Source organism: Chrysoperla carnea, chromosome 5 (assembly GCF_905475395.1).
Source record: "Chrysoperla carnea chromosome 5, inChrCarn1.1, whole genome shotgun sequence".
Lineage (NCBI taxonomy): Eukaryota > Metazoa > Arthropoda > Insecta > Neuroptera > Chrysopidae > Chrysoperla > Chrysoperla carnea.
In genome coordinates, this window is record NC_058341.1 from 31,061,025 (window position 1) to 31,075,135 (window position 14,111).

A 14,111-nucleotide genomic window follows, 5' to 3' on the forward strand; every position below is an offset into this window, starting at 1 on the left:
GAAAATACAAATAAAAACCCAAATATGCATATTAAAAATAAACTTTATCATTTCAAGGGCATATTTGTTTTAATAAAAACTGTAATCTTAAAAATGTGTATTTTTTACATGAAATTTAAATTAATCATAGTGTTGATTAGTTTTAACCTCTATATACAAAGCACAATTTGGTTTATAAATCACTGCAGTAAGTTCCTTTTATAACAAGGTGGCTGGCTTTTATGAAAGATCCTTTTGCTGTCGCTTTTCTAATGTCTTAGAAACAAATGGCAGGCATGCCATATTATTTCTCATGTTTTCTTTCAATCGCTCGATCAAATGCATGAGTCGCATCTCATAGAAGACTTATATAGGGATACTTCCAGTGTACACTAATTATGAGCTCAATCAGTTATTAAAAAAAAAACAGTAGTAATGAATTCATTTTAAAAAAATTATTTATAGTGTCAAATCAGTTAGTTTTAATTTGAAGTTCAGTAAATAAGGGATTGGTCGGTCTTATTTCTTAAACTTAATTATTCAAAAAATTCTCCATTGCAAATTTAAGACTTATATGGTTATATAATGTATGTCATTGTCAGAACTGGACCAAATTGAAATGGGGCCACACAGGAAGCACCACCATTCAAATCGGTCATCAAAATCGGTTCACGGAATCATTAAAATCGGTTTACCCAGTCGAAAGTTTTGAGGTAACAAACATAAAAAAAAATTCAGTCGAATTGAGAACCTCCTCTTTTTTTGAAGTCGATTACCATAGAAGATATTTGTGTGAAATTGACCCTGCGCTACAATTTTCAAATAGAAAGAAGATACCATCATTTTATACAGTGCTGAACATACAGAATTATTATACTTAGAGTATTATACCCAAAATTTGCGATATGATGAATGAGAGAAAACACTGCCAGTTAGTTTCTATGTATCCTTGTCTAATTATATGTCATTGGATAAATATTGGTTACATTACACAAAATCTCTATGCATCATATGATTACGACGTATGACTATGACAAGGACACATAGGAACTAATAGGCAGTCTTCTATCGAATGCATGATATCGTACCCACTTACAGGCTAGCATATCCCTCGCGTTATCTATGTATAATATTCTATGGTACTGAATGTGTGAGTTTGGAATAGTTAAGCAATCTAAGTATAGACATAGAATGGGAATAAATCTAGACAATATATGAATTAAATCATGTTTTATAGATTTCCTGAACGGTTAAGACATTCTATAGAATACATATAGTAGGAAAACTATGAAGTTCCTTACAGAAAAGAATATATCTAAAATTAACGTTACCGGTAGCATAAGTATAGAGGTCGTTTTGCGTTTCCATTTTTTAAGAAATAAAAATTAGTCATACACTAATTGCATAATATAAATTACATGACACAAAATATGATGTTTTAGACTCATCTAATAAAATAATTAATTTTTTAAAAATTTTTTTCACCGTTATAAGTATTTAATTTACAAGAGGTCATTATTGTTATTGTTATAAAAAAAAATACTTAAAAAGTGTTTCAAAAGATGTTATATTAATGTATGTTTTTAGCAATGTGTTTTTCAGAAGACGGTATTTTTTTTTTACTTTTTTTGTTTGTAATTAAAATATAATGATTCATTTTTATGATGAGTCAAACTAGAGTACCTATGGAATTTGTGCCAAATAATATATGCTCACAAAAAGGAAGTTTTTTTATTGTATCATAAATTGTATCATAAACTAGATTCATTAATAAAATAACTATTTTGCACGTAGGCAGTGTGGCCGAGTGGTCTAAGGCGCTGGTTTTAGGCACCAGTCCGAAAGGGCGTGGGTTCGAATCCCATCACTGTCAAAATCTTTTTGTATTACTCTGATTTTTTATTAATATATTTCTGGCAGTTCTAAAATCTAAAACTAATTTAACAGTTATACAGTAAGTACTTATTTTCCCGGTTGTAAGGAAAGCAAGGAAATCCCAAACTGTTTTTTTTTTATAATTTTTTGTGGGATAATGGTGACTTCGAATTAAAATAACCCGCCCATGTCTGTTCTAGAAGGTATTTTTAAATATGGGAAAAATAATTATATTTGTATGGTGGCGTCACAATATTCAAAATAGCAGACCGATACGCATAAAAAACAAAGGATATAATATATTTTAAAAGATTATGACAGGATATCACATTAAAGGCTATAATGTGATTAATATGACGAACATTACTGTTATTTAACATTTTTTTTTTTTAAATATTTTGTTTGGTAATAAAATAAAACCGAAACAAAAACACATTCACATCCAGAAGAATTTAAATACATTTTGATTTATATGAAAAAGAAATTAAAAAAATGAATACGCGTGGCTATGCAATATATCCATATTAAATAATATATAAATATAAATTTTATAAACAACACAAATAAATGAAGGTATGATATTTTATACCTACGTTGGACAATATAAAAAATATTCATATGATAATAAAAACATACTAATACATGGGCAGAAAAACGACAAAAAACACAACACAAGAAATGACAAAAAGGACTTGAAGGGGTCGCATCGATAACTTTCTGATTAAGTAAACTGTTGCAATGATCCTGAAAAGGAGTTTGTAAGAATGAATATTTATTAATCCACGAAAATGTAAAAAGAAGGGTGTTAAAAATTTAAAATATATATCTGGGTATCTGCCTGTGTCATCATAGCTCATAAACGGATAAACCGATTTTGATTTGAAATGTGACTTGATTGAGAGTTTACTAAGCTATGATTTAAAAAAATCTGCTGAGTTATTAGAAATTCCCAGGGAAAATTTCAATTTTTTAGACATTTTCCACTTGGCTTATCCCTGAAGCGTTACAAATTGGGAAATTGCGTTGTAAATTTGTGTGTAAGCTCATTTAGAAGTGCCTATTTCAACTGCCAACCTCGCATCCGTCAACTTTTTATTTCGAATAGTAAATTTTGAAATTTTTAGTGCTTTATGCATCTCCATTCAAGTTGAGCTATAGGATTGGGAATTTTGTAAATTTTACTTGTTTTCTATTTCATTTCAATTTTTCAAGAGGTTCTGATGATACACTATACTTTGCAACTAATTAACGAGATTTATCAACGTTACAATTATAATCAGCTATTTAGCGAAAATGCGGTCGAGGTCAAACATGTATCTTTATTAGGTCCTTTCCTTACACAAAGTAGGATTTGTCTAGAAAAATATACTTTGGAAATAAATGAGAAAATTAGAAAAGGTGAGGAAATGAGACTTCTCAGAAAAATATTTTGAGTGATCTACGGAATCAGCCTGTATTATTTCTTCGCAACTTCTTTAATGAGACTTAATTCTTAACTCTTTCGAATTTATTGTGAGAATTGGTGTAATTCATGATTTATGATGTAGCGTCAACATTCATAGTTTTTTTAGGCGAATATTGTCCGAGGAAATAATGCAATAATGGGATGGGTTGGTAACCCCCCAAAGTTGTTAAAAATTTAATTTTTTTCTAATTACTAAGCAACTATACGATTCTTCAATCTGATAAATTTCAGGATACTGATTTTTTTTAAACGTAATTGAATTGGACAAATACTTACATATTAAAGTAAACATATCAATTAACTTTTCTTCTCAGGCAAACTTTTCACGAGATTAAAGCCTGCAAATTTCTAAAAAAAAATTGAGATTATAAGGCTGCTGTTATTGTATTTGACAAGCTGGACTCATTTGGAAAAAATAGTTGAAATTGTTTTGTGACTATATCAACATCCGCAACTTTTCACGTCTTCATCCAAATGGAATTTCAAGTTCTTGGAATTTATTTATCTTATTTTTATCAAATAAATTAGTTTGTTACAATTCTGCGTACGATAAATAGGTTCCAAATTTTTTAATACAAAGAAATTCCAAATTTTTTTTTTTTTAAATATATTAGAACCGAAAAAGTGTCATAATGAATAAAATTGAGGGTATCTCGATAAGAAAATATACCTATAGAATTAAGTTTCGATTTTCAAGGAAAATCAGTAATATTCTGTCAGAATGTTAAAAAATAACATATTGAATTGAATTAGTGTATGATATCAGTCATCATAAATTCATTTAAATCTTTAAGTATATAAATATCATTTACTTAACGTTATCTAAACGGCCACACTACACATAATGACACATACACACACACACACACAAAGTTTCTCACTTAATTCAACGTATTTTTTTTTAATCTCCCAAAAATCCGAATAAATAAAATAATACATACTTGTTTCTTATGTATTTAAAAATATATAATCTCCATCGTTAAGTATATTATAATAATAATAATAAGAAATAATAATAATACAATCCTCCTAAAAACGACGACAAAAAGACCTCCACATTGTGTGAGCTACAAAAGAGTTAAGTATTTTAACTTTCTGATGGAAGATCATTATTTTCACTCCGAAAATTGAAATAAAAATTATGCAATATCCACGACCATGGAAATTTAAACTTAAAAAAAGGCCTTTACCTTCACTTAATTCCTTTTTTGTTCACCATTTAATGGGGTTTAATTTTTTGGTGCAGAACCATCCTTTATTCGAACAGAAAAAAAAAACATCCCATATTACTTGTTGATAATTTAGCTTTCCATAGTTGAAATAATTTTTAAAATCGATTAAGGTTTTATGCGCTATGAATTAAGGTGCAATAGAAAGTGGATCTATGCTAACTTCAGTTTGCGGCCGTTGCTTTGAGTCTGGCAACGTCGCACAAAATATGCAAAAGTAGTAGTAAATAATTATAATAATGCCAACCTGATTTTGTTAACTTTATTTTCTCCTTACTTTGACAATCTTGATATAAACTCATTTAGTGCAAAATAATATATAAGAATTGAATCAAACAAAATCAACCAAAAATAGTAAATAAAAAGATCAAAACAGTGAATGGAGCAATATCGGACGAAATAATTCGATTATTTTACACTTAATTATAATATGTATTTCGCACGCAGCCTATTCATATCATCTGGTTGAACATATACGCTGACATTTGAGTACACTGTTGTCAATAAAAGAACTGTCATCAATCAAATTGTTTAATTATTTATTTGTGCAAAATCGGTGCAATAGAAATGGATGTTCGACAGAGCAGTTTACAAATAAAATAATTCTGTGATACTGGAAAAATTTTCATAAAAATTTTAAGTGTGGTATGAGAGAAATTTGGAAAAAACCTCTTGTGCCTGCGTTTAGTAGGGTGTCGAGCTCACGTGTGATTTTTTTCGAAAATCCTAAGTTAATAAGAAGCATTATGTCCATAGTACCTTAAGTCAAAAATAACGGATTTTCATACAAACATTTTAATCGAATACTTCACCTCTTTAGACGGGATTCTTTATACGAAGATTCCTAAGACATTTTGTAATTTACAAAAAATCTGATTCTTAAAATTTGGAGTAACTCGTTCCTAGTATCTATAAACTATAAAATTGCCTAAGAAAAAACTAGAAAATAAATTTCATTTTAACTTATCAATGAATACAATAATTTACTTAATCTGAATGTTATTGGCCTGGCCCTTAAAGGCTACATTCACCAAGGCTTGTTTTAAAAAAATGTTGATGGCCAAGGTGTATTGTGAACAACCGAAGTATGTATAGTTTTTAATGTTGCTTCTACTCTTTGACTTTATATTTGTGTGTATGTATGTGGTTGTTTTTATAAAGGCAAGATAGTTTTGTGGACTCTCTTAAGAGTAAAGTGCATATGTTCTTCAATCGTTGCTGTTGGATAAGTAATACTAAAAACAATCTGGTGGAACAACCAAGTCACTATACTACACAACACACAAGCACATAACCAACAAACGAGTTAAAAAAACATAAACCAGCCGCGATTCTTTATATAGAAAAAAATAGTGTAATACAAGGGATGTCAAGTTAAGTATTGCTGCGTTTACTAACCATAAAATCTTATTAACCATAAAATTTGCTTAGTCTTTGTCAAAGATAAAAGAAATGGACTGAGAGTTCCCGATTTAGCTGTAAAGCGAAAACAAACAAAAAATTTTGAGACAAGCAAAGTGATATTGTGACCAGTTGATCGTCGACATCGAAATGAACAGTCGAAACGACGTCGAAAGAAACATGTTTTTACCACAAGTTCTATTTCTTTCTTTTTAATGAAAAGTCAATTTCATGAAGGTATTCATCCTATTCTCTAGGCTTGAGGACTTCGTGCAAGATGTTTGGGCAAAGTGACTTATCCTGACATATTTTTTCTAAAGCTGTTTTAAAATATCCATCCAACGTGGTTGAATCTCTTCCTGCTATGGATTGAATGGAATTAGCCTAAGCAGATGGGCCCTCTTCCTGGAATACACAAATCACATTAAGAGAGTACGACGAAGTTTTAACATTTGAAAATTTTGTCGAAAATGGTTTCGTTAATTGGGCTTAGTTATCGAAGAACATGTCTTATGTTTGCCGTCTAGAATAATGCAATAAGTAAGAGACAAACAAAACGTAACAAACGATAAAGTACTATCTTGCGTGTTCTTTGTTAAAAATCTTCACCAAGATTTTGGCCTTCTACTCTCTTAGATATGTCCATTCTCTTCAATTATGCCAAAATATTGTGAAATCTCATTTATAGAAGTCAATAACGTTCAATTTTCTATGAAAGCATAGGAATTTAATTCATTTTTTCCTCCGTGAAACAATGTTTATGTGTGGAAGCCTATATTATTGAGAAAATAATTAAATCATTATCAGTAGCTCCATCTATGTTACAAGATTCATTTAGAACTCTGTAGGACTTCACTATATGAAAAAGAGAATTATTACATATTAAATGGCGTCATATTAGCTTCTAAGTCGAATGCCTTATCGGTAACACAACCCAAACCAAATTTATAGAATTTTCTTCAATTTGATCTTATCCTTTCCAAAATTATAGTTATACAGAGTTATAATTTTAACAATGTTCAAGAACTAACCATTAAAAATGTAATTTTGTCCAAATTATATCCACTTTTAGACAAAAAAAAAAAAAAGAAAGAAAGAAAGAACTAATTTTGAATGGATTACATTCGTCCGGAAACGGCTTTTGGAGCTATAGACGTATAAACTCTGTTCTTTTTTTTTTGAAGGTTTTCTTTATTTTTAACGCTTTTATTTGAGACACAGCAAAAACGATGCTTGTTTCGGTGTGCCCTACCCGGGATATCTGACCATTTTTACACATGTATATTTTGAAATCATTCCTTGAAATGCAATTTTCCATATTTAGATAATTGGACGATATCTGTGAAATTATTAAGATCAGAGAGTAATTTCTGATACAAGTGTTAACAATCCAAATTGAATATATATATTTTAAAATGATAAATTCGGTTGAAAGTAAATGTTAAAAAACTTTGGTCACTCCTGTATCATTTCATATATAATAATAATAATAATAATATTGAAGACGAAAGACAAAGAGCGAACGAAGAGGTTCATCCACAGCCATCTTGATTCGCGTACTTCTTGTATATAAGTACATACAACGTTATACTTGCAAGCAAGAGCTAAGCTATAAGTATAGTTGTTTACTGAGTACATTTGTTATTTTTATACGTTTTATACCTGATGACCATTTCACAGAGAGTAGTTGTAGCGACCAAAGGTATATAATCAACTATTTAATCCACAAACTAGAAATAAGATAGATTATATTTAATATTTATGTTGAAGAGAAAGATGGTCTAATAATTGGTTGAGACAGTCAGTTGATCAGGTAACTAACTTGCCATAGCTTAGCTGCTATATGGTAAAGTTTATAATATAGCTTACTTACTTTAACCCATACAGTTAAGTCAGAAATGTTGTTATGTTATGGCCTTGTATATATGCTGTTGAAGCATGGGATATATTATACCACCACTTTTACACTTTTTAAAAGTTGAAGTTACTGCTGCAAGAAGCAACAAACAGGCAACAAGGTATAATACACACATACTACACACATACTCCAGTTTAATGTTGCTTATACTCTGCCATACTCAGTCATTAACTTGAGTCTGTGCAGAGTAGACCTATAGTTAGCACCATTTTTAATTGTTACTTACATTCAACTGTACTTAACTACTCTTTTTTTATTATTGTTAGTATTTCAAAATTGAAATCTCTGCTCGATTTATTTATTTCAAACCTTTAAGTCATTCATTGTTCGAAGAAGTAATTCATCAGGAAATGACTTTAACTACATCATCTATCGATCGATGAACGATCATCCAAAGAATCAACCAGCAGCACTTAGAAGAAACAACACATCTTACAACTTTTGGATTAATCTATTATCTCAAATCAAAGTGTTCTTGTGTCGTGAGTTTTGAAAAAGAAAAATGTTTAGTGATTTAATTAAGATTAAAAGATAACGATAAAATAATTTTTATTCCAAATGGAAAATTGATTATTTATTCTAAAATGATGTGACCTAAGTTGTTTAATCAATTTCATTAGTGTGCAATTTGCCAGAAACAATAAAATTGTTTCTTTGACAAAAAATAATGATTAGGAAGTGCCGTATAATTCATTAAATTCGCGTGTGAAGTGTGAGGACGACGGCTAAAATGCGTCAACCCGGTAACAGCACCGTGATATTCACGGTACTGTTTGGTGCAATTTTTGGTGTATTATCAGCGTCGCTCAGTAAAGCATTACGATACCAAGCACCTGACGAATGTAAATGGGTGGTTGTAGATAGCGGCATTGAAGATGATGTTGCACTAGTATGCCGTTTACGGACAATAAATAGTGAACTTGAAAATACAAATTTTAGTGTAATACAACCGCAACATACTGTACGTTTACGTCTAGAATGCAGTGATGCATTATTCTTTCAAAGTTCTCTAAGTGCCGGTAGTTTTCGACCACTTGTCGAACTCCGAGAATTATCCATTGAATATTGTAAAATTGGTAATTTATCGGATGGTGCTTTTAAGGGTTTACGTGAGTTAAGAAATTTAACAGTGCGTACACATAATACAGATTGGTCAGCAATGACTTTAGAAATATCACCGAATGCATTTACGGATGAATTAGGCTTGTTAGAACGATTAGATTTAGGTGAAAATAATATGTGGAGTTTACCAGAAGGTGTTTTGTGTCCGTTACGTTCATTAGAAGTGTTAAATTTAACACGTAATCGCATACGTGAAATATCTAGTTTTAAATTCGCGCTAAATCCGTCGGAACGATGTGGTGCAAATTTACGGTTATTGGATTTATCACGTAATAACATTGATAGTTTACCATCCGCCATGCTATCTGGACTAACACGTTTACAAAAGTTATATTTACAAGGTAATGGACTATCAAATCTAGCGGATCGTGCTTTAGAAGGATTAACATCGTTAAATATTTTAAAATTATCGGATAATCGTTTAGTTAGTTTACCACCAGAATTATTTACCGATACAAGAGACATAAAAGAAATGTATTTACAGAATAACAGTATAAATGTATTGGCACCAGGATTATTTGGTGAATTAACACAATTATTGGTATTGGATTTATCAAAGAATGAATTAACTGCTGAATGGATTAACTCAGCCACATTTTCTGGTTTGTTACGTCTAGTCGTATTAGATTTATCATATAATCGTATATCAAAGTTGGAGGCAGCTGTTTTTAGAGATTTATATAGTTTGCAAATATTAAGACTGAATGATAATTTTATTGAAACAATACCAGAAAATACATTCGCTTCCTTATACAACTTACATACGCTAATTTTATCAAACAATCGTTTAACAATTATTGAAAGTTCAACATTTAACGGTTTATATGTTCTAACGTTATTATCAATAGATAACAATCATATTAAAACAATACAAATGGACGCATTGAAAAACTGTACAAGTTTACAAGATTTACACTTAAACGGTAATGAATTATTGGAAGTTCCACAAGTTTTATCAGAAGTACCAATGTTAAAAACGTTGGATTTGGGTGAAAATCATATAACAAGTATTGCAAATGCAACATTTCAAAATATGCAACACTTATTTGGATTACGTTTAACAGAAAATAATATTGGAAATATATCAAAAGGTGTATTTGATAAAATGGCTGCGTTAAAGATATTAAATTTATCACGAAATAAAATACAAAAGGTTGAGGCAGGTGCATTTGATGCCAATATTAATTTACAAGCTATACGATTAGATGGTAATTATTTAACTGATATCGGTAATTTATTTTCAAAATTACCAAGTCTTGTATGGTTGAATATCTCCGATAATCAATTAGAATGGTTTGATTATGCGTTAATACCTACAGGCTTACAGTGGTTAGATATTCATGCAAATAAAATCGCTGAATTAGGTAATTATTTTGAAATTGAATCCACATTACAGTTAAGTACTTTTGATGCTAGTTCCAATAAATTAACAGAAATAACTGGAAGTGCAATACCAAATAGTGTTGAAATGTTATTCTTAAATGATAATTTAATTACGAAAGTTCAAAGTTATACTTTCTTCAAAAAACCAAATTTAACTCGAGTGGACTTATTTGGTAATAAAATAACAAGTTTGGATCCAAATTCATTACGCATATCAGCTGTACCATTAGATAAGCCCTTGCCGGAATTTCATATTGGTGATAATCCTTATCAATGTGATTGTACAATGGAATGGCTGCAAAAGGTCAACAGTGGTAATCGTGCAAGAACCCAACCCAAATTAATGGATTTGGATAGTATTTATTGTAAATTATTATACAATCGTGGAAGAACATATGTACCACTTATCGAAGCCGCTCCATATCAGTTTCTTTGTAAATATGATACACATTGTTTTTCATTGTGCCATTGTTGTGATTTTGATGCTTGTGATTGTGAAATGACATGTCCACAAAATTGTACATGTTATCATGATCAATCATGGTCGGCAAATGTTGTAGATTGTTCACTAAGTGGTTATGTTGAACGATTACCCGAACAAATACCTATGGATGCTACACAGCTATATTTAGATGGTAATGATATTCGTGCAGTAATGAGTCATGCATTTATTGGTCGAAAACGTTTGAAAGTTTTATTCTTAAATGCATCAAACATTGAAATTATCCATAATCGTACATTTAATGGTTTAAAAGAATTGGAATTACTACATTTAGATGAGAATCGTATTCGAGAACTAAAAGGATATGAATTTGAAGGCTTGGAAGGATTAAGGGAATTATATTTACAACATAATCGAATTACATCAATCCATAATCAAACATTCCAACATTTACGCCATTTACGTACACTTAAATTAGATCATAATCGATTGAGTACATACTCAGTTTGGCATTTATCGTTAGTCATAACAGAATTGACCTTAGCATCCAATCCATGGTCATGTGATTGTGAATTTACCGAACGTTATCGTGAATGGTTAATGTTACATGGCAACAGTGTTCAAGATATTGAATTTATTCGATGTGTTTATAATGCTAACACAACGGAATTAGATTATTACAGCGAAGAAATTTATGCAGATAATCCAGAGTTAGGATTTTATGTAACACATGATAATATAACATCTTGCACCGGTGCTGCAAATATTGATAATAGTATTAATGGAAATTTAACATCCACAAAAACAATTATACAACGTCAGGCTATTCAAGGTTATTTACCATTGTTAATTATAACACTTGGTGCTTTCTTAGTGATTATCTTGTTTACGCTGATAATATTTGTGTTCCGACAAGAGATGCGTGTATGGTTCCATTCTCGTTTCGGTGTACGATTATTCTATCGTTCCACGGAATTTGATCGTGATAAATTATTTGATGCTTTTATTAGTTATAGTTCAAAAGACGAAGCATTCGTTGCTGAAGAATTAGCACCAGTGTTAGAAAACGGTGATCCACAATATAAATTATGTTTACATTATCGTGATTTCCCAGTGGGTGCATTTATCGCTGATACAATTGTACAAGCTGTTGAATCGTCACGGCGTACAATCATGGTATTATCAGAGAACTTTATTAAATCGGAATGGTGTCGTTTCGAATTTAAATCGGCCCATCATCAAGTGTTGCGCGATAGACGCCGTCGTTTAATTGTGATATTGTTAGGTGAAGTGCCACAAAAAGATTTAGATCCTGATATACGTTTATATTTAAAAACAAATACATATTTACAGTGGGGTGATAAATTATTTTGGGAGAAATTACGTTTTGCGTTACCTGATGTACCAAATAATCGTCGTGGTAATGTGAACAATAGTGGTGGTGTAAGTGGTGGTATAGTGAGTGGTGGTGCACCAGGACAACGTGGTAATAATACATCATCATTTCGTAATAATCCTAATTCAAATTTACATAATCATTCAATTGTTTTATCACATCCGCATCATTTACATCGACATAATAATCGAACTCACAATCATACAGCAAATAATACGAATAATAGTGCAACAAATGTAAATAATACAACACAACAGAATCAACAACGGACAGTTGCTATGCATATTTAATAATAATACAGTAATATCATCAATATAAAGAGGGTAAGTTTACGTTAAATCAAAGTTCGATGAAATTTAATGGTTGGTTAGAGATGCCCGCAGATCATAACACTTACTTGTAGAGTTTTGAAAATGGCCGTTTGAGAAGCAGCAGTAATCACCTAAATATTCAAATTATTAAAACATTTTGGAACTAAAGTTGTTGGAAATATTTTCTCAATAATTTTTGCCATAAACATTCTTCGCATTAAAAATTAACAAGAATAATCGGCTGGAATTTTTTTCAAAGGCTGGAAACTTCAGTGTACTGTTCTGGGGGCATTCTACTAAAATATCTATTATTAAAATTTCTTCTCACTTTGATTTAACGCAAACCTCGTTTTAAATATTACTCGATTAAAAGTACTTTTCAAAGAAATATCAAAAAATTGTTTAATTGGCTTGTTTTACAATTAATTTTTTTCAAATCTTACCATAAACATAAAAAAAATATAAGAAGGATTTTTTTTTTTTTGAATAAATTTGAAATGAATATTTTTTGGGTCTGTACACACTTTACGTCATTCAAACCAAAATAAACATCTGCCATAATAGTGGGCATATAAATGAATAATTTTTGTATTAAAATTTTTAATGCCTCCATTTTATTAGCTGACATATCAAATTTCATCAGATAAATTCATTATGAACAAATAAAAAAAGTTCGTTTATGTCTAAAATACGAGTCAAAAGTGTGTAGTCTATGCAGTTTTCTTTTACTAAGTGTACTAGCCGTTTATCTGGATAAAATTATAACTCAGTTTTACCTTTGAATTTTTTTGGAAATTCAGTTAAGAATTTTTACGGCTTTTTAATTTTCGGAACTCATTTTGACCCTCAATAGTCTCTCAATATCGCTCATGGTTTGTTCTGTACAATAATTTTTCCTGAGGAAATTTATAACCGATGGCTTTAAAAAAATTGGTAGCTATAAAAAGAGGGGGTCATATCTGGCCATAATTTGGAAAGTTTTTAAAAAGCCCTGAGTGAAGATATTCGAGTAACATAGATCAGTAAGTTTTGAAAGATGACATTTTTTAGGCATGAGTAGTAATGAGAAAATTAATTTTCTAAGAATTGCAAAATCCTCTTCCAAAAACCTTAAAATATACTTGGAACACTTGCTTGCATGTAATATTGATCTGCCAGAGTATAGATTAACTCTCTCTTGTAAAACTAAAACTTTCATCGGAAGAAAACAGAGGCTGCGAGTACATTTCTGAGTAAAATTTTAAACTCTATTAACATCCGAAATAAAATTAAAATGAAATACAAAAAGAAAGTACAGATATTTTAATAGGAGGAAATCAAACTAGTTCTATCCTCTGCGACGAAAGCGATATTCTAGTTTTAATAGATAAGTTCTGAAAAGATGCAACAAATCTGATGAATATTTGTGATTATTGATAAATAAACCCTTATCTGAAACGACGTATGTCAGACCACTAAAATTACTCATTCGAATATCAATGCTACTTATTTAAAACAAAATCTATTACCAAACAAAATGAAATAAATAAGCAAAAAAATTCTTTCAATTCGGTTATTGAAAAAATTTAATAAAATAAAAAATTTATCGCC

At 30.2% G+C, this 14,111-nt stretch overlaps 1 protein-coding gene and 1 non-coding gene across 2 annotated transcripts; both read left to right on the forward strand.

Annotated features, from left to right (window-relative positions):
• Positions 1–1,772: 1,772 nt before the first annotated feature.
• On the forward strand, positions 1,773–1,852 carry Trnal-uag. The gene has a single exon. It is a non-coding gene; the product is annotated as a tRNA-Leu (tRNA).
• A 6,578-nt stretch (positions 1,853–8,430) lies between these two features.
• Positions 8,431–12,647, forward strand: LOC123299803 (toll-like receptor Tollo). The gene has a single exon (XM_044882165.1). It carries the CDS (start codon positions 8,598–8,600, stop codon positions 12,498–12,500), a length of 3,903 nt encoding a protein of 1,300 aa, XP_044738100.1. The 5' UTR covers positions 8,431–8,597; the 3' UTR covers positions 12,501–12,647.
• The last annotated feature ends 1,464 nt before the right edge of the window (positions 12,648–14,111 follow it).

Coding starts and splice junctions, on each gene's coding strand:
- LOC123299803 (XM_044882165.1), top strand. CDS start 8,598: ATGCGTCAACCCGGTAACAGCACCGTGATATTCACGGTACTGTTTGGT.